The sequence below is a fragment of the Perca fluviatilis genome, chromosome 24 (genome assembly GCF_010015445.1).
Source record: "Perca fluviatilis chromosome 24, GENO_Pfluv_1.0, whole genome shotgun sequence".
NCBI classification, from domain to species: domain Eukaryota; kingdom Metazoa; phylum Chordata; class Actinopteri; order Perciformes; family Percidae; genus Perca; species Perca fluviatilis.
The window spans coordinates 4,412,627-4,439,680 of NC_053135.1; the positions used below are offsets into that span (position 1 = coordinate 4,412,627).

At 42.6% G+C, this 27,054-nt stretch overlaps 2 protein-coding genes across 6 annotated transcripts in view; one reads left to right on the forward strand and one right to left on the reverse strand.

Annotated features, from left to right (window-relative positions):
• Positions 1-1,448: 1,448 nt before the first annotated feature.
• Positions 1,449-11,613, reverse strand: stk24b (serine/threonine kinase 24b (STE20 homolog, yeast)). Its single transcript, XM_039793400.1, has 11 exons — positions 10,795-11,613; positions 8,257-8,487; positions 7,773-7,829; positions 6,587-6,695; positions 6,094-6,251; positions 5,077-5,262; positions 4,820-4,968; positions 4,367-4,490; positions 4,000-4,068; positions 3,303-3,439; positions 1,449-1,619 (listed from the first exon to the last, which is right to left on the reverse strand). The coding sequence occupies exons 1-11, from the start codon at positions 10,834-10,836 to the stop codon at positions 1,580-1,582; spliced, it is 1,302 nt and encodes a 433-aa protein (XP_039649334.1). The 5' UTR covers positions 10,837-11,613; the 3' UTR covers positions 1,449-1,579.
• Positions 11,614-13,037: 1,424 nt separating this feature from the next.
• LOC120554468 (sodium-driven chloride bicarbonate exchanger-like) overlaps positions 13,038-27,054 on the forward strand; it is a 44,876-nt gene continuing 30,859 nt past the window's right edge. For 2 of the 5 annotated variants that reach the window (XM_039793376.1, XM_039793377.1), the window contains exons 1-2: positions 13,038-13,594; positions 15,170-15,199. In XM_039793376.1, the coding sequence (XP_039649310.1) occupies positions 13,547-13,594; positions 15,170-15,199 (78 nt within the window). In that variant the 5' untranslated portion in view covers positions 13,038-13,546. Of the gene's footprint in view, positions 13,595-15,169; positions 15,200-18,155; positions 18,349-18,672; positions 19,061-27,054 lie in introns of those variants that run through there. The other 3 variants (XM_039793380.1, XM_039793379.1, XM_039793378.1) reach the window with 3 other exon arrangements.

Consider the following 27,054-nt stretch of genomic DNA (forward strand, 5'->3'; position numbering starts at 1 on the left):
TGTGGTTTGGCCTTGAGCAATTGTCATAATGCGATGCCTACGATGGTCCTTGCTAGTTCCTCCTCGCCTCCACTTCTTAAGTAATGCTAAGGATAAATTACAAGCCAAGGGAAAAAAATAATACTTCACATGATAATCAGCATTCAACCGCCTATAGTGGTTCCCCCTTGTAATTGTTCTCGGCTCCACTCAATACTGTTTACTCTCATTTAAAGAGCCACTGCCGACACAGAGCTACCTCAATTCTCGTCCTAAACAATTAATTAAATTGTCTAAACATAAGTACAGGTAGGTCCCCCCCCCACCCCCCTGACTACAGAAACAAAAGAAAAGCTTCTGCCTCTAAACAAAGTAAGCTTAGTATCATAGTTAGATTGATGATTCAGCAGGTGATTGAAATGAAAACTCAGTCACTTAGAAGGAAAACGCTGACGAACACTGAACCGAATTCCACTCACTGACGAGTAAAATCAACTAAGTCTCTGATGAAATGTCAGAACGTAGATGTGTGTGTGTGTGTGTGTGTGTGTGTGTGTGTATCTCAAAAAGGCAAGGCATTTTCTGTTCCGTTTGAGTAACTTGAAATCTTTTAAGTATCTACTTTTAAACATTATCTACAAAATGCGCATGACCATTTTGTACACAGTGATTCATTTCCCGCAATGACAACTTGTAATCATGTACAGCATGGCGACGCCCCCCCCCCCTCCCCTCCTCCTCCCACTGCCTCGGAGGACAAAGTCCACTTAAAGCACTTTACCTGAGGTTTCATAAAGAATGCTGCAATTTGCCTTTAACAGGGAGTCTTACATACACAAAGCACACGTGCGCACACACACACACACACACACACACACACACACACACACACACACACACACACACACACACACACACACACACACACACACACACACACACACACACACACACACACACACACACACACACACACACACACACACACACACACACACACACACACACACACGTTGTGCATTTAAGCACACATACACGCAGCTTGCACACTAAGATAATATCCCTGCAGGTTCATCAAGCATGCTTTCAGAGGTTCTGGGAATATGACGCCTGCATGAAGAGGGGGGATTGAAGTCTTAGATTGGGGATTTTTCGGCTCCTTGGCGAGCAAATTCCATGTTGAGACTCCATGGTGTGAGGCTGGAGAAGTCTCGCATGTGCAGAGCTCAGAGTCCGACTTGGCTGTTGCTGTTTTTCTGGTGGTCTGGCTCCGACTCAGAGTCTTGTCCCATCGCAGCCGATTCCACGGGTTCTGCTGCCCCCTGAACATCTCCTCTCTTAAGTGGCTAAAGAAGCTCTGCAACGTGTTTCTGTTATCCTCCGCTTTGGAGTTCAGTCTTTTTTTTTTTCTTTTTTTTTTTTTTTTTTTTTTTTACAGGCTAGGTTAGGCCCCCACAATCTCCACACAGGAGGTCAAACGTGGTCAGCTGGTACTGAAAGGCTTGGCCCCAGACTTTTAATCCTCTGGCCTGGCTGTGGGGTTGGGGGGGGGGGGCGGAGGGGGGCCTGGGAGAGCAGGGCTGGGGCAGACAGCCAATTGTTAGGGGGAGGAGGAGGAGGACGTCCTGCTTGTGGAGAAACTGCAGGGAAAAGAAAACACACGAATGGTAGCTTATTGTCATCTACTGCATGAATTAAAAAAACATCTAGATTACATGATGAGGATTCTACAGAAGCCCTGAGAAGCAAGGGTGAACAAAATAGTTCTGGTGATCATTTTCTAGGTCTGATCTAAATTGTTTTCTCTCCCAGGTTTAGGAGTTAAAGGAACAGTTGACCCCAACATCACAAACGCATATTTTTCCTCTTAACTGTAGCACTTACCCAGCAGTCTAGAGCAGGGGTGTCAAACTCATTTTCACTAAGGGCCACACTGGAAAAAGAGAATCCCACCAAGGGCCAGACATGGAGAGTTTATTGACGCGCTTTCTTATTTTTTGTCTTTTTTTTACATTTTGGTAGTTTTTTTCCTCACATTTGTTCCGACTTTTTGTGGCTTTCTCAGACATTTGTCACCTTTTTGTAAATTTGTTGCTTTTCCAACATTTTTGTATGCTTTTTGTTGACATGAAGCCCTACAAAAGTCATCAAAAAGAGTTCCTTAGCCATCACAGAATTTAGCAAATCAAGCAAAAACAATAACAGTAACCTGTTTCTCAGCCTGAATGCAACAACTCTCGGCTTCTTCTGGGGGAATATCTGAGTCTCAGAGTTGGCAAATCTGCCATATTCTGCTTTGAATGACAGGTAATTGCAGTTTAAAAAACACTTTCCATGTGTTTTTAGTTTGATGCACAACTAGGCGGGCCAAAATGTACTGTGAACCCAAATTGATATACGGGCCGGATCTAAATCTACAAGGGGCCGGATTTGGCCCGCGGGCCTCCAGTTTGACACGTGGTCTAGAGTATTTTGGTGTGAATCTCTTAAATATAATGGAACTAGGTGGCACTCGGCTTGTGGTGCTCAAAGTGCCAAAAAAATACAGTACATGCTCAACAGCAACGTCTCTTAACCAGAAATCATGACCTGGTTACTCAAGATAATCCACAGGCCTGGGTGGGAGCAGTTTCATGGGGGATCTATTTCCTTTCTACCGAACTACACCCACCAACCGGGTCGCTGCACAGAGGGAAGCGTCGAATGGACGAGTGTTCACAGATGAAAAAATGTGACTTAGAAAAAATTATCCTAGGAAACTCCCTTAGACTTAGAAAGATTATCCCAAATCCTTTTTTCTCCACCTGTTCTTAAGCCACGAACAATTTAGATCAGACTTAAACCCTATTTTCAAAAACTCTCTCAGGACACATTGAGATCGGATCGCAAAAAACGCACGTATCCAGTTCTAATAGCAGTGAGAAGGAGAATCTGTCCTGTGTCCACATTTAAGACCGCCTACTTAATTGTAAACAGAACTACATACTCATTCAAAGTATTTCTCATGTCACAGCAACTGAGTGAATCGTGTGTTTTGGATGTTGTTGTTATTATTGTTATTATTATTATTATTATTATTATAATATCGGTTAGTGATGTGTCGGTCTTTTTGTTACTGCATGCTCCTATATCCCCGGCTGACAGGTGAAAACCCACGCACCTAGAGCTGTCCACTTGTGATCCCATCACTCAGGACAGATGTTAAAACCAGGTCAGAAAAGGAGAATTAGGAAATGGATCACCAGGAGTTTTTTCCCCCCTCGCTTGCCTCTCAGGCTTCTGTAGGATTCTGCTATACGCACAAAATCTGAGTCAGATGTTACCTCTGGAGCCTGTGGACCATGTGAGCCACCAGGGAATCGGAGATGCCGGGGTAGGCCTCCTCAGCCAGCAAGATGGCCTCCCTCAGCTCATCCAGGACCATGGGGTTCCCGTTCACCTGCTCCTGTCTCGCCTTTAGCTGGGAAAGAGGAGGAAGACAAGGAGGCAGAGATTTGGTTAGATTGATGAGAAACAGTTAGGACCAGGGACCCATCTGGGTATCATTCTAACTGGATCCAGAGGTTGTTTGAACCAAAAAAAAAAAGGGTTTGAAGTGAAAGCAAAGGTCCGTTTTTAGGCACTAATTCGGCATGCAACATTTCACTCGAGTTAAAAGGTGCTGGAGATAGGATTGTGAAGATCCAGGACTAAGCCAAAAAATGTGAACATCGACAACTTCTCAGTCCCTCCCCCTTTTCTGCTAAAGCCCAAAACGGTCTCCTAAGCCCCTCCCCCCTGGCCCTGATTGGTGCATCTGAACACGGAGCACTACAGGCTGCAGGCGGAGCCAGAGGAGCCAGATTATTTTTTAATTAACTGCTTTATATAGTTCTACTGGAACATAGGGTCAGTGTAAGCACATATGACAGAAAGTTAGTTTTATAAGGCTTACCTACTGCACCTTTAACTTAGGCCTAGTGTGAAGGAGACTAATTTGTGGCCAGCCAGTCTGTTGGTTATCCAGGTGGAGCTCCTTACCTCAGCTAATGCAGGAGAGATGACTGTGGCCAGGCTCTGTGAATAAGGCCTCTTTGGAATGTCTTTAGTCTGTAGAGAGAGAGAGAGAGAGAGAGAGAGAGAGAGAGAGAGAGAGAGAGAGAGAGAGAGAGAGAGAGAGAGAGAGAGAGAGATGCAGTAGAAGCAAATTAAAATAGTGCAGCTTCACCTTAGGGGGAATCTTTTTAAATCTGCAGGGGGTATTTCCCTAAATAACACCACACCATCTTACTGTGGGTTAGTTCTTGGGAAATAGTGTGCATTTTCTGCAACGTTGTTCTATCATAGTGGAACAAAGATAATCTGGATTGTTTTTTTTCTTTTAAGCGGTCATGCACTCATGTCTCACCTGGTCTGTTGTCCCCGACTGTCCCTCCCCATTCTGCAGCTTCTTGGGGTCCTTCTCCCGGATGGTGAAGATCCAGTCATCACTGCCAAAGTTGTTCCCGCCCGACGCCTGGCCATCCTGCTCTCTGATTGGACAGATATTAAAAGAGGCTTTGAACATTTATCAGGATGAGTGATGAAGTCATGCATGTTAAGTGCTTAAAGCCCATCATAACAGATGTGGGAGGAGAGAGCAGCGCAGAGGATGTTTCTCTCCTTCAGTGGGATGGGTTTGTGTCAAATTGACTTTTTTTCTTTTTTTTTTTAAATAGGAGTAAAAGAGATGCTAGCATAATAGCATCTAGTAAAATATAAAATAAAGACATGAGTTATAAAATGACTCATGTCATAAAATGACTGGTGTACCAGGAAAAAACAGACATCTAAAAAGGGAGGAGGACAGAATCAGACTTACGAGTCAGACTCATCCGAACTGGACTCTGCGGTTCTAGACTGCTCTGCCTTCCACCTCTTGTACTTGTCCACCAGCTCAGTCAGGTAGGAGGTCTTTTTCGCGTGGCGGACGATCAGCTTATGCTTCAACAGCTCTTTGGCAGTTGGCCTCTGTGGAGAGGAAGAGGAGCAAGAGAGATGAGCACACGATGCAGTCAGGAGAAGCGCCATCTGTACAGACAAAAACGCAAAATCTTTGAATATGAAAACACGACTTACAAAACTGGGCTCTTTGTTTAGACAGGCCTCGATGAACTCCTTGAGCGGTTTGCTGTAGTTGCCCTCCAGCGTGGGCGGGTTGTTCTTTGGGATGAGGAATAAAACCTTCATGGGGTGGAGCTCCGAGTGGGGCGGCTCGCCTTTCGCCAGCTCGATGGCTGTGATGCCCAGAGACCAGATATCAGCCTGGAGTGCACAGGGACACGTGGTGAAAACATACAAGCCAACCAACAATCGGAGCGACAAGAAGGTTTCCCATTGGCTCTCTACGGTGTTATGGTCCAGTCCGTGTCTGCCAGAGAGTGGGTGTGGCTTTAGCCTGATTGACAGGGTCAGACGGACATGTGCACATACAAGGTGTGTGGTGTTTGACTCAATGAAGCCCAGCAGGCTGCAGGCTGACACACTGGGGGAGAACACCGATGAAGACTGGAGCTGAATCTCACATCCCTTATTTGATAGCTCCTCTGTTGAAGCGGAAGTTGTTCTGGCCTTCCTTCGTGAAGGCCGTCTCAAAGCTCTTATTCCAGCTACGAGGAGAGAGGACAAAGCGGCGAGGAGGAGCTATGAGCGAGGACACACGAGAGCAGCCTTCCCGGAAGCCGTGCAGCTCAAACCCGTCGCTATCTGCACTCATACGCTGACGAATTGACGCAACGCTTGAGAGGAACGCACGTCTCATCCCTCTGAAACACATTTCCTCGATCCCCCCCCCCATGATTTCCTTGCGTCGCTCCCGTGCTTCCTCAGTGGAACGACTAAGACGCGAGGAAGGGAGGTAAATGGAGGAGCCGCGGGATGCAATTTTTATATATATATATATATATACATACATACACACACAGATCGGCAATGCCGTTTTGTCCTCATTGTTCTCTGTGTAGTTTTATGTGCGCCGTACTCAGTTTAAAAAATAAAAAATAGCCATTTAAAAGCTACATTGCTTGTTAGTTTTGGCATGCCGTTTGTTTTAACAAATATGGAATACGCTGGAGTGTGCAATGTCTTTGACCTTACCTTTGAGTCATAAGCCGACTGTTTGATGACCTCGGGGGCCATCCAGAAGGGTGTGCCAACAAAGGTGTTGCGTTTGATCTGAGTGTCGGTGAGCTGTCCCGCCACGCCAAAATCTGCCAGCTTCACCTCTCCTTGCTCGGACAGCAGCACGTTGGCGGCTGTGGAGGGGAGGACAGAGGGAAAGGTTGGCGCGATACAGCTCCGAGAGAGATGCCGCATCTTCAGACACTTCTGTCAACACCATTCGTCAACGCCATTTATCGGCATCGCCAATTTATCTAATAAAGAGGCAACTGTCAGAAGCCTTTTAGCCAAACCCGCTGCAGCGCTCAACTCAACTCCCCGATGAAATACAAACTATATAATACATGAAACCATAAGTGGATGTCAATACCATTAACGTGCTATGTGATATTTGTGTGTGTGTGCTCAATGATGCCATTTAGTCAGCTGAAACCAGCGTCCTCTAATAGCAGCGCTCTCAGTCAGCTACCTTTGATATCCCTGTGGATCTTCTTCTCAGAGTGCAGATACTCCAGGCCCTTGAGGATCTCTCTTAGGATCGTGGCGATCTGGGTCTCATCCAGAGCTCCGGGCTCCATCTTTTAGAAGAGAAACAAACAAAAAGTAATGAGCTGTGGGTGTCAGCTGAGCCTTAGAGTGGATGATTAATAATTATACAGGGCTGACAGTAGAGCAAAAGCAATGACTAACTTATCTAAAGCCAAACACACGACGCCTAAAATGACATTAAATATTCCAATGGAAAGAGCCAAACCAACAATAAACGTATAAGTATTGTTTGTGTGTGTATCAAAGCTTAAAAGATCTTATTCTCCTGTAGCATAGATTCTTTATCCTCTTACTTTATGTGCTTACCTCTCTCTTCTAGGGATGTTAATAATTAACAGTTTAACTGACAATAAGAATTTTGACCGATTGATACTATCAGTTCAGAAATATTACACATTTTTTTCAAGTACTTACAAAGTTTTTTGCATGGTAAAAAATAGGCTATACAATTCATTTCTTAAATACAACTATACACTGTGAATACTTTTTTTTTTTTGGAGTAGCTTATTGGAGCTTAAAACCACGTTGGGTGTAAATAGCTTGCAATGTGAAACGGTTATAGATAGGCTTTGAACACCACAAACCAAATCCCACAGAACTTGGTTACATTGGGGGTGTGCAGAAGCTGATCTCCCCAAAACTAAAGAAATCACACAATAATCCAGGAGGAGGAAAAGCATATTCAGCATTTTGCACAATGTTTTATAGTGGAGGGGCCGCATTTCATGCCTCACCGCTAACGTCACAGGAAATTATTATTTTCATATTACGTTAAGGAAATGTAATAAAAAGGCTTATTAAGCTTCAGGGAAAACAAGCAGATGTGCAAAGGCCAAGTATTTAATGAATGAGGAAATTATTCTAACATAATCAAGAAACTACATTGATAAAAAGGACAAGATACAAGAGGAGATGCTTCAGGATGTCTGATTCAGCTCAGCAGGTGACTGGCTGAAAAATCCCACTGTCTGTTCACTTTGCAGAGCAGCACTTTGTAATGTCAGGGAAAAAAGTAAGGCTGTCAAGAGTTTCGATACATCAATGTGCATCTCCAGCAATCATCCCAAACCTCAGTGCAACAGAAACACAAAGCAGGAATCACTTACCAAATCTAATGCTGAGCCTCCACCTAAATACTCCATAATGATCCATAGCTTTGTGTCCTGGAACAGTGGAGACAGAGAAAGAGAAAAGAGTGAGCTGCCAGTGATGAGCAAAAGGGGTCATTAAGCACAATAGTGCGTTTGTGGAGACGTATTCATAGCTCGTTTATGAAGGTGGTTACTGGCTTATTGCGACATGCCAAGAGCCAGGTGCCTTCCGAAACAAGTCAGGATGACACATAAGGGCTTGGTGGGTGTCTGAAGTCGTCTGAGGCTAATCCCTTTTTAATTTAGGATTATTCAGGAGAAAAGTGGGTAGAGGAAGAGAAATCCTTTTATGTTTCATCTCATATGCTCACTTGGAGGTTTGACTTGGAGGGGAAAACGGACGCAAAAATACTGAACTAAGAAAGTCAACTTAAATTTGATGCATTATTATACAGACCATAACCTTTTCCTGTGACAGCATTTGTGTAATGAGCATCACCTTCAGGTATGAGCCGTAGTACTTGGTGACAAAGGGGCTGTCGCACTGGCTCAGCACTGTGATCTCCTGCTGAATGTCTTCGATCTCGTCCTCTGCTTCCTCCAGGTCTATGGTCTTGATGGCCACTACTTTCTGGGTGCGATTGTCGATGCCTTTGAACACCTCGCCAAACGAACCCTTGCCAATACGCTCCAGCTTGGTGAACAGCTCCTCCGGGTCAGCTTTGGTATTCTAGCAGTGATGGGAGGGGGAACAAAGCAGGGGAGGAAAGGGGAAGTCGGATTTAAAAAAAATAAAAATAAAAAAAATAAAATAAGGGAAAGAAAAAGGAATGTTTGAAAAGGAACTGAATGTTGGGGAGTAAATAGGAAACACCAGCAGGGTGCCATTCTTACAGGATACATTAATTCACTCATTGCAACACCTTGTTTGTGTACGGTACACAGAAAGACACAGGAGAATGAAAGGGAAAGAGTGTAACAATTGGATAACAGGCAGGTTAAAAAGAATTTTAATTAAAAACAAAATATGCTCCTAAAATAACATTTTGGTCCTTTTAAATACCCTACTGCACTTTTGGGGGTTTTATTATCTGCTGATTACTTTCTCAATAATCGATTGAGCCTATAAAATGAAGAGTTTCTCAAGACTCCATCGGCATGTCTTCAAATGTCTTGTTTTGTCTGACCAACAGTCCCGAACCCAAACCTATTCCATTTGCAATAATATAAACAGATACAAGCAGATAACGTTTTTGGCAAACAAGAAAAAAAGATTGAATATGAAAATAAGTATCATTCGTAAAGTTTTGACATATTTAGGACCACAATTTGAATGTTTTTTGTATACCAGCTAGGGCTGGGTAACGTGAACAATTAACATAATACCGACTTCACTTTAAATAATCCTTTCGCATTTTATGCATTTATTTTTATCAGATGCCACAGGCGTGTAGCCTTGTGAGACCGTCCTGATCTCGCGAGCTCCAGTTTTCTACTCGCAGATGTGCGGAGTCAGGTTAACAGGCGTGTGGTATAGCCGTACTTTCAAATGTTTTGGTGGCTGAACTGCCAACTCCATGAGATTCACCGCACTCGACTTCACCACACCAGGCTGTATGGGCTGTAGCTGCTGCAGTAGTGGGCCAATCACATGTCACATTAAATCGAAGAACGCTTGTGGTGATTGGCTGTAGCACACTGTAGCATGTGTATCTGAATGTTGACTGAAAAAAAAAAGCCTACTTGAACATCGCAGGAAGTGAACTAAAATGACTTAACTCTCTAGAGGCTGTTCTGTGGGAAACACAAGAGCAGGCGCTGATGAAAACAACTTCCTTTTATGACCTCTTTTGAGCAGAGAAAGGGTCAATATGCCCGTTTTGAGATAGCGAAAAATGAAACAGCTGCCTTACAAGAAGGATGTCACCAATGAAGACCCTTTTGGTGCCATGAAAGATGTTTTCAAGAAATTAAACAGTGATTCCGCTAATGGAAAGTGTGGTACAGAAACAAAGTGATGAGTCATATTTTATTAAAACAAAATGTGCTTTGTTTGGGAACAAGAGTTTAACTGAAATAAGAGCTTCAAGTCAAACACTGACTTTCTCTGCCAGATTTACAATTTACACTGGTAGATTAAGACTTAATATACATACTTAAATATTGCAAGACAATTCAACTGACAAGCTAAAACTTTTGAGTGCACTTGCCTTCATGTCCTGCAGTTTCATTTAAGAGCACCTTCACCTGACTTGCAGCAGACACTTCTTTACAACTTAGCACCAGTTATTAGGTTGTCTGAATTGGTGCCGAAATCCCAGCCTCAGATGTATCCTCACCCAAATTCTGAGTCTACATGCATTTACTTCCAAAGCAGAGAAATCTGCTAACACGCCCACACAGCACCATAATCTGGTGCATGAGGCAGTTTACATTAGGAACAGTTATCTCCTCTAGTTATCTACCCAACACAATTATCCCCTATAGGCAAAATCCTAAAGATAGCAGCAGAGGAAAGAACAAGGCTCACGTGTGCATAATAGTTTCTTTGTACAGGGGAGCCAAGGATATCCACGCTTTTAAGTCATGGTTGGAATATCGGAATTTTGCATTTAATGCGTATCCTTTTGTTCCAAAGCAGTTAACATGACAATAACTGTGACGACATAGCAAATATTAAATTTCTGCTAAGTTGTCTGCTAAATTATAGTTTTTAAAAAAATGTTTTTATCATGGACCTATGTTTAGGTTGTTTTATAAGTTATGTCTTTCGCTTCATTTTGACATTAATTACACGCCTGACATGCATTTCCTCAATTCATGTTGCCAATTACTCATATTTGATATATTTCCGGCCTCGAGTGTGAGATTTTACGAGGTGTACCTGAAATAACCAAAGTCACAGAGCTGGATAGGTGTGCAGTGCGCCGTGCACAAACCCACAGCATGGAATCAGTCAAAGAGTGTACATTTTGTTCTGGCAGTGACCTCAACTAGCTACTTATTGCGGAGCAAATTCAAAAGACATTTGGCTTACCTGCATCCCCGGCAGGTTACCCTGAACAGGAGAATGGGCCATGGTGATGCTGACTGGATTTGCGCCTCCAAAAACGCAGGGCTGAGCTCTCCTCGGCTTGACTTATGTTTACAGTCCTGGCTGTGGTAACGTTACCGTTAATGTTAGCAATTCTCCAAGACACCTAATTTCGCAGGCCTACTGAGAACCTTCACAGGTACTTTTATGTAGAGAGAAAGATGTCCCTCCGCACAGGCTGGTATAGGCTACCTTTCCTGTGTCCCAAGTCATCCAAAAACAGCTGAGCAAGCTAACAGACGTTTGCTAATGCTAACCCTGAAGCTGCAAGCAAGAAATCCGCAATGTTACTTTGCTAACCAGCTGGCTAAGCGTTAACTAGTGCGTTGAATCAGATTCCCCACTCAGGGAAGTTAACGTTATGCCGCTGCAACAAATTTTAATTCTCAAAAAAACGAAGTAGCAACAACTATTTATTTCAAAATTACCTAACTGTCACTTTCTGAAAACGTTTTCTCTCGCTAACGGTGTTGTCAGCTAGCTAACATGGTTAGCTCGCTAGCTAGCTAGCCAACGCAGACAGCCTGACAAACGTTCTGTCAGCGAGCTGGCTTGGAGCACGATTGTCTGCATACCGCATATGTCACCCACACAACGTAGTCTTGAATAAACCGATTACCCAGCTTTTTATCTTTGCACTAACTTGTCCGCAGCAGCTCTACAGGTCTGGCATCTGCGGCAAGGATAGCTCGCCAGTGTTTTTGTTTCCACCCTCACTTTCGTCCCGTACTCTCGGCCATCTTGTCGGTGCTGTGACGCCTGGCTGGGCGGATCTGGATCAACAACAACATCCTGACTTCTCTCTCTCACCGGTGTTGATGGACCGAAGCCCCCCAAAACTTTTTGAGTCAGTGAAACTTAATAAACCGTTTAGTTATGGCTGTGTGTCTCAGAAACCCATCTGAAAAACTCCAGTTCTGTGATCTGGTGATTAGATCCAGATAGCCTGAGAAAGTGCTACTAAGATAATTGATAAAACACCTTTACACAGCTATAGGCTTAGCTAATAAAACGAGAGCTACTAATTAAATCACGTTTCAGTTTTTTATAGGACCCCGTGAAAGCCTGTCAGGGGACATTAGCCCCATTTTTGGAATCAATTCCCACTCATATAACCACTACTGGTAATGTTAGGTCATCTGACCACCTGAGGAGTTGGAAGTTAAAATCAAACGCTCCTTCATGGGAAGGAACCGCGCCCTTCAGGTGCAATCAATCCCCTTGATTAGAGACTATATGCCTTCCTCCCTTTGTTCACTTTTCCACCTAAACATGGTGTGTGTGGGTCCTCTAAGCTGATTTGCTTTTATATGGTTTTTGATTGTCACCAACGCACACGCTTTATGTTTGATTTCTTGTTAATGAGTTTTGTTATTTAGTTTTATTTCGTTGCAGAGTTAAAAACCACACATACCCGGACAGAAACGGGCAGCAAAGAAATTGAAAATCTGCCTTCTGCCAAAAAATGCTCTGCATAAACAGCCCACTGCAGTGCTTACCGCTTCTTTGTCTTCTTCTTCCATGCTGACACCAATTGAGCTATGTGTATCCCTTCAGGTAACGTTAAATCCACTTTTTATTATTAAAGGTTGCATTAATTAAGTTAATTACGATTACACACATCGCTGTCCAATAATAGGCTACTGATAGATTCATGTGATTGTATAAAACCGTATAGGCCTACATCTGAATTGAGATAGCCCCATTGCATTGTGAGTAGACTACTAAATCAAATTCTAATAATTTTCCCACCGATGCTATTTTGCAGTGAGTGCATCAGCGCTAATTGAATCTAGCCTAATTGACGTTTCTTATGTTTCACCACAGGAGGGCGCCAGTGTATAAACTTCACTGCAGCAGCATCCTTGTGTAATTTGGATGTTGATGCACCATCGCGGGCTGCAGCTATAACGACGGGATGGCCAGTGCACTAATGCGGCTGGTGTTTTTGTTGTCGCCAGGAACATTTGATACAATCTAGGCTATCTGTAGCTGTGTGCCGATTCGGTTCACAATGAGGTCTGCGTCTGTTTTCAGCCAGTTCTAACAAAGGCCCTGTATGGCGAAGGCCATAGGCTACACATGTGTCCGTCAAACAAGGCACAGTGCCTAAGAAGGCATTGCAACATGATTGGATTTCATGATACAAAGATATCCTACATAACTATTTAAATTGTAGGTTTAAATTGTAAAAAATAAATTAAATTGCTACCTATGACTCGAGACTATAGGCTATAATTTAGTCTACCCTATGGATGAAACGCGAAGTCTAAAATTCACAATTGAGTGATACACATGGCCACTGATATATCCTGTTACAAGAGAGCCTGCATTCATTTAGAATAAAATGTATGTCTGTCTGTGTGGCTCTAAATCCTCGTTCGTGGAGGAATATCCCTCACAAATGAATTTCTGAATAAAAGTATGCGCACGGCGGCTAAGCGTGTGAGATGTGCGCCTCATCATCGCCGCGTCCTGGGTTGAACGCGTGTAATAGGAAGCACTGCCTCCCTCCTTCAAGCGTAAATTATGTAGGGCAGGACCAGAACGCTGTGCTACCTCCATTTGAGAAAACCCGGCCGGTGAATGTGAGGGGGAAAAGGGGAAAACGCAAAAAGCCGTCTTCAACCACCGTTTGACAGAAGCGGAGCAGCGCATCACGACTTGACTACAGTGGAGCCAAGTAGAAGAAAAGATGGACATCACGGATCAAGGAGCTCAAATGGAGCCGCTCTTACCAACGGTAAATAGACACGCTAGTTTATGTTACATTTTTCATAAACCGTAGCTTTGTATCTTAGACAAAGCTGAATGGACTTGCTCGTCCGCTTATGTAATTTCTCTTTAGAATAAAGCAGGCACAATTGGGATGAAACGTCACATCAATGTATGATTCATATTTCTATTTCAAAATGACCTATATTTTGACTGCTTTACTGGTGTCGCCTGGATATCGTGACAAACGTGAATAGCCTACCAAAATTGATTTTTTTTTTTTTATTTCGCCATGACCACAATTTATATTTAGGCAAAAAATGATATGGATCACTACAAACGCCTGCCTTCATACAAAAGGCATTTGTGATGCACCATACAAATTGGTACAATGTTACACAGCAGCTATAGTTATTAATTTGGACCCTACGTGGAAATATAATGTAATATAATATGTAGCATTTCAACCAGTCATATTTGACCTGTCCACCCAGTTTTTATAGTCTTTATGAAACCTATCCATCTGTTGCTTTATGTATACAGTACTGCGGGTCTAAGATGTTACACTGAGATGAGTGTGTGATCCTAACAGTGGGAGGTACAGTATATGCCTCATCACTGATGTAATGAGCTCGCCGTCTTTCCATCTTTCCATGAGGAGCTTCACTGGGATATTACAATTTATTCCTTAACCATTTGGTCTGTACGCATTTTGTGACCATAACAGAAATTCATAAAGTAAAAAAGTAATCAAATTCCTTCACATGGTGTCGTCCACCCCGCGCATATGTAAATTGAGTACAGCAGGGAACAAAGGGGTCGAATCTGTCTGCCCAGGTCAGAGGCCCGTGAGCCCACTGGCAGAATATCAAACGAGCATGCCTTAAAGATAAAACATCGAACCACTTGAAGGCATATATAGCCTCTCCTCATTAGCATTCAGGTGAGACTGCGCTGAGAAGTGCTGCCTTCGATGCACTGTCAATGCCAGAGAGAAATGAAATGTATTGCTTCGTGTTCACCAGGTTTTAAAAGCAGTGATTGCTCTGGAGGCAAATCAATACTTGTTTGTTCTAATTTTGGACGTGTTACATGAGGACGTAGGTTTCCAGAGCTCACAGTGTACAGTGCATCCTGACGGGGCGGATGTGGTGTGGGATGGCTCTTCTGTTTCCCCTGCAGTCTCGATGCAGTGTGGTTGCTTCCCTGTCATTGTAACTCATTGCTGCTTCTCCTGTCCCTCGCCTACGCAGCAAGCCAATGCGTTGTCATGGTTTCAGCAGGATGTGTATGGGTATGTGAGGTGCTAATTTCAGGGACTCCTCGTTACAAAACATGGCCTTAACTATATTTCTATAGAAAAACCTATCCTATTGTACTCCATTCAACCAGGTTTCCAGGTTCCCAAGGTCAAACACGAGAGTATGTTTGATTTACAGCAGGAAGCACTGTATCTGAATACCTCATTGCTAGACCCACATCTTTCACTTCTTTTGAGTTTGGGACACTTGAGTTTACTTCATGAGCACCTGGCATGACAGTTATGTATCTGCACGCTTTCCTTTTTGGCCTGCTGACTTATTTCTTGTTCTTTGACTTGCAGGAACAAAGTTCCCAAGAAAATAAAGATGTGGTGAGTACTTCTCATTCTCTTCATCTGGCATGAAAAAATGATTTGCTCAGTAATAACAATGATAACTCGATAAGCGACTTTGAGTTCGTGAAAAGTGCTATATAAATTCAATTATTATAACTCAATTCAATACACTTGTTTAGAAACTAGATTTAAAACACTGGTATGCAATAAGGAAATCATTAGTAAAACAATAAAATAAGTATAAAGGGGAAGGCAAAAATAATGAATTGTGAGGTCACCAGGAATGTGCTGACTGTCGTTACTTCACAGCAAGACCTATAAAGAGTTGTACAGTGGTGAAGAACAGCATATTGGATTTATATTCATCAGGTGGCACAAACACAACACCAAATTAATGCGTATATTGCTCAGCAGTGTCTAGTTGGGCCCCTTGTCACATTTCAGAAGTCTGAGATGCAAGCAAGTCCACCAAAGATGAATTTCTCTAAGCATCTCAGGTGCAAGACCTACTTAACCATCTATAAAGTACAGTTAATGCTGCGTTCATGCCACCTCGGAATAACAGGCACCGCCCCCCTGGTTACGTTGTTTTTCCGACTGGCAGCGTTCACATGGTCGTGATGCGCGTTCTTCTTCTGTTATATTGGCGTTTGGCATAACAACTTTTTGCATGACTGCCACAGACGGTTGGCCGTAGCCTAGAGAGTATCAGGTGTGTGAAAACATGGAGGCCACAATAACAGAAGATTGTCTGCTGTTTTCTTATGCGAGCATCCAAACAGCACATCGCCAGGTGTTTGTTTGTGTTATCTGCAGGACAACCAACGGGAAAAGACACGGATAGTGTTTTTTTGTTTTTTTATACATAGGCCTATTTATGAATAATTTTAAACATATGTCTGTGTATGTTTCTTGGCAGAGGCATATCATTGAAATATGTTCAGTGAACCAAAGTCGCCTCCATCAAACGTCAGTTGTCAACAACGCGTCACCAACTGGGAAACTCGGTTATGAAAATCCAGCCTGAGTTTCCCACCTCTGATTCCCACAGGAAGTTACGTGAATGGTGACGTTTTCACTCGTCCATGTCCATGAACGCACGGTGACGCTGTAATGGGGTCATCTATATCATGACTTTCACAGGGGACATTTTACTTCAGAATGAGTACTTACACGATTTATGATTTTAGACTTTTTTTGATGATAGATCCCAGGCAGGCAGTTTTCCTGATGGCTCTGTTGTGATCACCTTTAGCTGGTAATCCATGTTTTTTCTATAATCTGTAATCTACAGTAATATGGCACAGATGCATTTAGTTTTTCATTAGCCAGCTTGTTTAGCAAATGTTGTGTATTTTTAGATCACAATTGTCACACATGCCACTCTGCATCTGGCAGCCCAGCACAGCTGAGAACACGCTGGCTAACCAAATGATAGAAAATGGGAATTAAGTGAAATTGCTTTAAATAGCTCACAGAATATCAGTTTAAGCAGACAACTGAGCCAGTCGTGGAGAAGAGTTTTGATGCATGCATCTGTCATTTGCTCTGACAAAATATTGCTTATGCAACTGTGGGCTATGAGCCAGACTGAGGACAAGACTGAGCACAAAGTGTCTGCCAGTGGGTAAACTGTGAATCCTCCACTTTCTAGAACTTCCTGTTTACCCCTTAGGACTTTTTTTCTTTCCTAAATATTGTGAGGCTGCATTGATATTTGCCACCTTAGTTGTTTGATCACTGCAGTGTTAATCCTTGTACTCCTTTGGAGCCAAGGTTACTTGTTAGATTATTGGAATTTAATGATCATAAATAGATTATCCCAAATCTTAGTGTTTTGAATTAACTGAAAAACAAGCTCGGTACAAATACTGATAAAACACCAGTTCCGACAGTTTCAGTGCTAAAGCATTAAACTGATCTAGTTCAACATTTTGAGAAATATGCTTATTTACTTTCTTGCTGAGACTTGCAGAGATGAGAAGATTGATACCACTCTTTTACAACAGATGTATCAATCTTATCAATCACCTCATTTACATGAATTTTTTTTCCCCAAAGTGTCAAACTAGTCCTTTTTAATCTTGAATCAAAACTTGATAACCCTGTCTTGGCTGTGTGGTCTTGTTACCTACCAGTTTTTGTGACTTGGCTCTTGTACCTGGTTTGACTTAGACTCGTTTGAGTCTGCACCACTTTTGGATTCGTCAAAACATTTCTGCCGCTTTTAAAATTATTTTAAAAAATTTGTAATTTCATAGATATTTTGTTTAATTTTGCACCAGTATGAAAATGGGATTAACCTGTAGGAACTTGTGGAATACTGTACTAAGTTGTTCAGCTGGTAAAGAGGAACTCAAGCTGTTGACTGTTACCTTGTTTGAAATCTCCCTATACGTGATTTATAATAATCACCTGACTGTTTTCTGTGGCTATAGTATAATTTGTTATACAGTTAGAGATGGATCTCTTTGCTGGTCTCGAACTCCTGTCAACCACTTCTCGACTTGAACTCGAGTAGTCCTGGTCCTAGATTTGACTTGGCTATGAGTGGTGTGCTCCTAATTACAACCCTGACATAACCGTGGGCTCTCTGCCAGGCTGTCCAGTTAGGGGCTGTGTGATTGTTCAGGTTGGAGAAGATCAGCGAGAACAGATGGAGGAAGTCTCCCGTAGTTGTGTGAAGCTTGTTCTTTTGAGTGTGGTGTTCTTGGATCAGTGTGAAATCTCCGTTAGACTTGGTGATCCAACTGTGCAAAAGTGGCAGGCAGGAAGCCTCCCTACCGCAGCTAGGAGCCTGGACCGGCTGTGCTCCTTTCCATGGTTAATTATAGCGGTGTCAGTGGGGAGGAGGGTGAAGAGGGTATGGAGGTAGGTAGGTAGAGGCAGAGGGTACAGAGCTGGATAGCGACGTGAGAGACAGGTGGTAAAAGAGGAGAGAGACATACAGAAAATTAGATTGTGTATTGTAGTTTTTGTGTCTAATACAAAGTCATCTTTGCTATTGAAAACTTTAAGAAATATCAGATGACATAAACCACAAAGACAGCATTATTGTAATTTGACATCTCAGGCAGTGCAGCAGAAAGTTTCTTGCTTCTCCGGATCGGTTTCTAGGACACCACGCCTCGATCACCGTTTCGCTGACAATGCACTGCAGCCAGAGAGCAGCTTCTTTGCCTCAGGTAGGTTGTGCAGACACACACGCACTCAGACACATGCACTTAAAGATGCATGCAATGTATCCGGTAAGACGGCACTGCCAATCCTGCTCACTGCTTCTTCTACTTGAGGTGTGTAGTGACATTTAGCTGTCAGGTGTGCTTGGGCCGTGTGAAGCCCTCTCGTACAGGATGGGGTTTGACTCCCTGCGACCTAAGGATTCTCTTAGGTAACAGAGTTACAGGGCTTGGAGGCTCAGCGGAGCAGAACTGTGCACGGCACAGCATCGTGATGTCAGAGCTCTAATCTCTCTGGGGGGATTGGCGGATGGACGCTTGTCAGAAAACATTTGATGCTACCCTGGATGAAAGCAGTTGGAGGCAGAGTCGGAGCTGTGCTGAGCTCCCTGCTTTTGTTTTCATGTTGTGTTCGTGGGTCTTTCGGAGTGAGATTGCTGCCATATTCCAGCATGGGAAGAGAGGCTGAGGAGTCTGGCTAAGGAGGGTTCGACTAATGCCCCAACAGAGAAGCTGGTTCTGTCTTTGTCTGCTATTCTCTCGGACTTTCATACAATCACAAACGCACACTCAGAGTCCAGATCGGGGCTCAGGCCCTGAGCCTTAGCCTCTCATCTTACCATTGCCGCAAGCACAAGGGGAGTTAGCGGGCATCCTGCGCCAACCTTATAGGAGGCAAATCATGCTTTCAGTGGACCACAAAGGATTTATATATCAGGTAGGTTACTCTGATCTTGCATTCAAATGATTCAAGCTGTAAGAGGGTGAGCATGTAATTGATGTTCCTGCAGTTCAAATGTAGTAGTTGGATTAAAATAGTCGGCTACCACTCAGTTTTGCCGTTTTTGGCAACATGCAGAAATGTACATTTATTAACAAGTATAAGACTGATTTGGATGCACTATTGTTGTGACATTGAGATTAAACCGTGGATACAGTAGATGAGGAAAATTATCTGGAAAAAGCATGTAATCTTACGGTTTTTCCTAACTGCATAATGTTAATGCATGTATAGTTGATAGGCTGCGGGAGGCTTGCCTCCTGTGCTGCAGTAAGGGACAGTTGTCCTGATGTGCATGCGAAAGGTCCCGGGGAGGTTGGCTGACAGATGGGACTGTCATTCTGGGGCGAGAGAGGAGCTTATACCCGCTGCACTGACCCTGGTGATCTCTGACGGAGAAACGGGCAAAAAAAAAAAGCCAGGAACTTTGGATTTCTTTGAGCATTTTGTCACGTACATTGATTCGTTCTGGTCTTTTTGTGCCTTTAGGACATGCAGAAAGTTGTCCTACCCGCTAGTTAAAATCCAAGAAGCTATCGAAAATCTGAAACCCCCTTGCTGTTTCTGGAGGGCAGTGTTATCACTTCTCCGACAAGGTTAGAAAGAAGTGATGATGAAGAGATATTCCCAGTGTACTTAGCATATTCTTCCCTGCGATGCAGCTGATGCTGATCCTGCTGCCATTGCCACGGTAACCATGGCCATCTGTAGGGATGAAATCCATGACAACAAAAGCGGTCAGCCAATCGCAGGGCTTGTACAGCTGCTGATAATCCATCTCCCCTCTTAGCTAGCTACAAGCTATAGAATCACACTGGCTCTTAGCACATACAGAAAGTCCACTAAAGCAGATTGAAAGTAAATAGACAGGTTTACATGAAGTCTTATGGATTTTGCATGCAATGCCTTACTTTGCACAGCAGCTGGATTCTTAATTTCACACGAGAATCACAGGATGACATATCTTGTCTGGCTTCAAGTAATGCATTTGTGTCTGAACTCCAGCTTACTGAATCAATCTGTCTGGTGAGAAGCTATGTAATGGCCGTGGTTTAGGTGATGGATGGATGGATGGATGGTTCATCCAATCACCTGCCAGATATTTTTTTGAAAATGCCTCCCCTTTTCCAAACAATTTCCATCACGGCTCCTGTGGTTGGTTGGTTCTGTATAACAAACCATCTGGCACATCAGGTGATGAAACACCACCTGCGTGACTATTTGCTGGTCCTACTGTGGAGAATGTATGCAACTTACTACATCTGATAGGATTTTTAGAGTATGCCCTCTGGCCTGGATCTCAAGGTATAGGTGTGTAAACATTCATCATCCCTGCTGTTGTGAAAGCCTCAGGAGAGATCCCTATAGAACATAGAAATGAGGTCACATATCTGCTTCCCTGAGCGCGGTGTGATAATGCACATAGATTCCTGGAAAGGAGCTTGTGAGAATCAATAGGTCTGATTTATACTGGCCAAGAAAATGGAATATAATCTCTCAGACAAATCTGGTGTTGACACTTGAAGACATCCTCTGTTTTAGAACTAGTTGCGTATGAAAGATAACATCACTGGGTAGTTAATATGCCCAGCGAGTGTTGTATTTATTGACATTATATTTTTCTGTTACGTCTTGTGTTTTCATTCCCATTGCCCTGGTAGAATTCTCACTCTATGAAAATAATTGCAGTGTTGAGTGCACACTCTTGAGATCTACGGGACGTACTTTTTAGTAATGTTATTTACACACTCAGTATTGTATTGGGAGGGGACCCCTTTAACTGTTAAACCGCCGATTGGCATGCTCGCAGTTGGCAACAGCTCGCTTTCTGTCGCTCGCTACAGGTCATTCATCAGCAGATAAAGAAAGAGACCGGAGATGTTACATTGTAGTGGACTCAACCATTTCAAGCATCAGCCATGTAACTTCTGGAATGAACGCTTTTGTTCCCGGAAATATCTAGCGGTTAAGAATTACTTGTATACTCTAGCATTGCTAAGGGGACGAAACTATGTCACGGCAGGTGTATTGCTCAGGACCCAAGGAAACGCAGTGTTGAGTGTCATGTTGTGTAGATGAGTGGTTCTCCAGAAAGCTGCAAGCAGCAAAGATCAGAGGCCACTCAATCTGCTCGTTCCGAACAGGCAAATCTCAATATCAATCCAACACATTTGTTCATACTGATGCCACAGGAACATTTGCTCGCTAAAAAGGTAATCACGCAATTTAGTATTGCTGTTGAACAAAGTTAAGAGACTGACGATAGGGTCGAAAAAGAGTGGTCAAAATCGAAGCAGCAGAGGCCAATGTATCCTGACTTTTAGTCCCTGTAATGTGTCAAACTCAAAACACTGGATCTCTGGTTGGCGAAGCTTGAGCACAGGTAGCAAAGATGGGGAGTGACAGAATAGGGGTTGTGATTGGGTGGTAGGGAGGATGTAAATTTGCCCCAGACACTTCTACTACTGTATTCTTTTTCTACTGCTACTAGCACGTGCTCAATCTTTCAGCCTTCATACGGTCCATACTGCTGACAGTTGATTGCTGGGTGGGGTTTGAGGTGTGAATGTTTCCTTGAAATTTGGGGAACGAGGGTGTCAGGGTACTTAACAGATTTTTGACATGTTTCTTTGGAGGATGTAGGGGACAGAATTACCAAATATTCTCTGGAAAAAGGAATATAACTTCTGTTGTAATAAACCAGGATCACTTAAAGTGACTGTTAATGTAATTTACTAAATTCAGTTTTCTCAACAGCATAATCTTTAGTTTCTGCCCACCATTAGCAGCGCACATGACATAATTTATAGATCTGCAATTTTATGTTTCTTTCACCTTTTTGGAGTCTCTCCTCACATTTATGTGCGCAGACTTTTTGTTTCAATCAAAGAACCAGGTCTTTTCTAACAGTTGTTCATCTGTTGGACTGATATTTAAGCTGAAGAAGTGCTTTAACTGTGATTCTCGTAACATTATCTATGAACTCGGTTAGACCATCACTGCCTCCTAAGTGCCCACTTCTTTTATACTCCACACCTCCAGTTTGTAATACAGGCTTTCTGTTAAATTCTTAGCAACATAAACCTGATGACATCGTAAGGGTTGCGTTATCATTGGTGAAGTGCTCCTTTACATGAAAATGCTGTTGGTCATTTAAAAGTACCCTCCAGCAATTCCTACATTCATACAAACATCAATCAACAAAGTCAGTCTCCTATTGATTGTCACTACAGTAGCTCCAGGCTGTACACTGCCATGACAAGCTGAATTACACTCGCTCACTGGTTTTCAGCTGTGGCAGGGTGGTCTACATGTGAACGAATGCTGACTGTGCCCCCTCCCCTGTGCTGATAACTGTCAGAGAGAGGTCAGAGTCAGGAGGAAACTGGAGCACATTTTTAGAGGAGCTTTAGAGATGTGACTGTAAGATGCGGTAAGATGATTCTTGTTAGAGGGTTCTGTTTTTGGAACAGGATGTTCAGAAAGCATCCTAAGTTTAAGCACACATTTCATGTCACTTTCACTGCTAGCTGGATTTATTTTTGGACTTTATCAGTTGAAAATACACCACAAGATGTTGTGTATTGGATAGTTTTAAGTTTTTTTTTTTTCATCCTTTTGTTCCATGTCAGGTTAATGCATATCAGTAGCTGTAACTGCAGCAGTTTGGATTATCGTTCAGTCGGTGTATGTGCAGGTGTGTGTATTTGTAAAAAGACACAGTTTCCTATAATAGTCGGTTCTTTTTCCGCTCACCAGTGGTCACCAGATGTGTTCACAAAAGCCAGGGCGGTGGCTGCCTGGTGATCCAAAGGATACGCTGGCTTTTTTTTGGCCCTTTCAGGTCAATCACTCGATCCTCCTCAGGCGTTGTTTAACAATGTCGGGCATGAAACTCATTAGGAAGAGTGGTTGGGACACAGACCGCATGTGTAGCAGCCGGAGGAGGGGATTCAGGTTTTGAGAGGTCGGCCTTCCTTGTATAGAATTTAACTGGATGACCTTTCTTATTCTTTATTTAACCTTTATTTTACCAGAAAGATTCCCATTTAGATTCAGAATCTCTTTTACAAGAGAGCCCTTTGTCTGTAAATGTGTTCTAAAGTGCAGATTGATTAAAATGTTTGCGTTATGTGCAATTGGTAGTTAGTGAAATCAGTGCTTTTTGCAGTTCCCCATATACTTGCATCCGGCTTGTTTTAAGACGATGACAAATGATACATCAACCTGTGGGAAACTTATGCGTGGCCCCACCTGCTGTTACTGAGTTACCTGGAAATGTGTAACTCTAGATCCAGTACCTCCAGAGACAGCTATTCTTCAGAGGGGAACACTGGTGGTAACCATGTGAGGGATTGTGCTATTGTATTTTTTTTTTTATCTTTATTTATTCAGGGCAGGTTCACTGAGAGGAAGCCTGTCTTTTTCAGGAACGCCCTGATCATATTCAGTTTTCAGGTTTTGTTGTGCACACAGCAATAGAACATGGAGGAAGATTAGCTTGTTTAATTTAAAGTCAATAGAGTAAGTTTAAATGCCCCCAAAATGTATATTCTCAATCAGCTTCTTACTATGGGGTCTTACACGATCTCACAATTTTCTGCCAAATGGTCATTTCACATGAGATTTCTGTATTTTGTTTCGCTTAACATTTTTAAAACTGGTTTGAAGTGGGAGGGGCTCTGCTGGAAGAAGGTGATGTCACATATACTGTACCTCCATGGATCAATCAGGATTTAGCAATGTTGACAGTTGTGGGGTTGTCACTGATGGAACCTCTACCACCTACAGTAGTCGTGATAAAACAGAAACAGAGTATTTGATAAACTCTTAAATACCCACATATTTTATCTTTTGATTGTTGCTTATTTAGTTATGCTTATGAAATATGATTTCATATATGAAATATGAAATCATTTGTGTCTTTGTGGCCATGAGTGACATGATAATGGAACATAGAATTTTCCTAAGATTCTCTTGAATCTGTCACTTTAAAGGCATTATTAGGCATAATTGACATTGTAACACTTGGTATAACAGGAGCAAGTTATATTCATATACATAAATGTTATGAATGTTTATTCATAACATTTGGTCAGTAATGGAAGTTGTGTGTAATGGAACTTCTATCTAAATTTTACTCACATTAGCTAACATTAGCCAGGCTATAGCAGCAAAACCTGAGCAAAAGTGTTCATTATTGTTTATTAATCTAACTTTTCATTTGTAAGAAGATTGTTCTTTATTTAAAAAGTACCAAGTATTGCTTTAATACATGCATTAATAATAGAAAATCCACATACAAGTTTCTCTCCTGATCTTCTTACTAAGGAATTGCATGAATAAAACCAAAAGCTAATTACCTACTGTAAGAATATCTCTGTGCAGGATATTGACTTTGAAGCTATACTGCATACATCGACCAACTCACAATCTAGTGAAATCAAATGTCAATTCTTTCAAGGTCATGATGCTCCGCTTCAGATAGCTGCACGATTGCTTGCAATGTGCACACATACAGGACATGAACACACACATGCACTGTTAACACAGTGGGACATTAGAACATCCTCTGGTCCTCGGTTCGTGTCCAGGCCTGAAGCCTTTTGCTCCTCTTCCGCTGTGTGTAGCTTAATCATCCACACTGCTCCGCCCCATCACACCACTGCCTGCAGAGGAACTGTGACCATTAGCGGGCCTATGCGTGACGTGTGTACAGTACAAGTGCAGCCTGCATTGTGCATGCTGCTGATATAATTACTGTGTGTAGGAATATGTACACAGAAACAAATCTAACGAGTGAAGAAAACAGGCTTATGATCAAAAAGGCTTCATGGGGAGCAAATGGCAACATAGCATGAACATATATTATGTCTAAATTTGTTTATTCATCACGCCAGTCACATGTCTACCCCTCCTCCACCTCGCTCTCATCCAGACTCCCCTGGAGTCTTGGTCACGTGCTCTCTGCTCCCGTTCTCCCTGAAGCCTTCAGCGGGCCAACCGAGAAACGGCTGATTTATTTCTCTCCACCGCGCAGGGCCGTCTATCACTGATCCCGTAAAGGCTGGCAGATTAATCTCAACCTAGATTGGTGAGAAGGGATGCTGCTATCTGGGCTGGTCTGGGGTCTGCATCATGAGGTAGAGAAACCAATGTCTATAAATAGTAGCAGGCACCCGCAGGCAGGAGACTTTGGCTCATCTGCCATAGTAAGCAGGGTAATGCTTTGTTTGGGACAGAGAGGGGCATGATATCACGCTTAGATATATCAGTCATTATTTCAAATAAACTATATAATAAACTAAAAAGGATGTGTATTTATTTTTTTTTTTTCAAAAAACACTATTTTGACCTTTTTGTTTTTTTAGGAACATGACCAAGATCATCAGATCAACTACTACTTAACTTGAGTCTATGATGCACCTGCAGGCATGGCAGAGAGTGATCAGCAACCTAGATATGCGGTTTACTTGCTACAGTATTCTGGTCTCTTTAATCTAGGAGTACCCCAGCTAGCATTACGAGGTTTCTCAAATGTTTAATCACTGCATTGCACTGAATTAGTTGACCACAAGCTTGACCTCTTAAATTTCTAACTATTTACAGTGAAATGTGGCTGCATGGTTTCTTTTCAGCAGTGGGTAAAATTCAGTTAGGTATGTTACAGTCTGCCTGTCATATACTGTACTGTACAGTGGTGCAGGGGAGAAGCAGGGATGATATAGTGGACATGGGAGATGCTATACTTGTTAGACATCTATTAGATAGACACAGTCTGATTCAATAGTTTCTTAAAAATGACGTGCCTATACAACTAAACTGCATTCTGAAATATGTTTCGAGGGAAATGCATTTTCTCACCGATAATGGGCCCAGGTTAACATGTGGTTAACGTTGTGAATTGAAACAAAACTACTTGGTTAAGTTTAAGAAAAGATCACGATTTGGTTTAAAATAAGTACGTTGTTTTTGTTAAGTAACTTTAGTTACACACGTAATTTAAGTACAATAGGCACGCAAAGTCATGTGCCCAAGTTAAAATAATTCAACTTTAACTTTTGGCTTTACATCCATCCACTGTGACATCCTCCCTACGCAGACTTTGATTAGAAACTTATTCGAGATACTTCAAATACAAACTAATCCGGGAGAAGTTATAAATAAATTAAAGTTGTATGGGAACGATGGGGCTATTCAATATAATACAGTATGCAATATAAACAGTGGGTTTAAAATCCTCCTCTTGCCATCTGGTGATACTCATGCTGGGGCTTTGAATTGCATACCAGCTGTGTGTAATTTTCATGGGTCGGGGACAGGGAGACAGTGTGTAACGGAGACTGACGGAGTTTCCCTGGGGACCTGCAGGCCAAACCCCTGCTCCTCTTCAGGCTAGTCACAAAGACGCATCTTTGCTGCACCATGAGGGGGGAAGGAAGAAATGTATTAGTTAATAGGCGAGTTTGCCAGGTCTTTATTTAGTCATTTTGGCCACGCTGGCATTGGGATATTACCTCTCTGTCTTGAGTACTGATTATGTCTGTGATTCCTCTCACAGTAGGCAGGCGGATTGGATCGGAGTGAATTGGAATGCGGAGGCATTGACAATGACAAAATTAACACATTAAGATGTCACAGTATTTCAGATTGCCCTCAGGGGAAATCTAGGAAGTCGGTCTACAGGGATTCTCATCTAGGCCTGTGTGCTTGCATTTCTGAGAGTACTTGCTCTGATAATGTCCCTCTATACAGTAAGCCCATCATGTCAGCTCTCAGCATCTGTCCACACACTCATTTGATGCTTTTGCTGGTTTCTCACATGGTTGCCCGTGTGTGTGTGGGCGTGTAAGTGTTGTACAGACAGTTTTCTTGCTTAATCTCCCGGGATCAGAGATTGATGGTCAGCATCAGCTACAGTACCTTTAGCC

Excerpts from the sequence above, each read along its gene's own strand:
- stk24b (XM_039793400.1), bottom strand. The coding sequence starts at position 10,836 with ATGGCCCATTCTCCTGTTCAGGGTAACCTGCCGGGGATGCAG. Across the intron at positions 7,830-8,256 it reads ACTACGGCTCATACCTGAAG|GACACAAAGCTATGGATCAT; the intron begins GTGATGCTCATT and ends CCACTGTTCCAG. Across the intron at positions 4,069-4,366 it reads AGTCGGGGACAACAGACCAG|ACTAAAGACATTCCAAAGAG; the intron begins GTGAGACATGAG and ends CTCTCTCTACAG.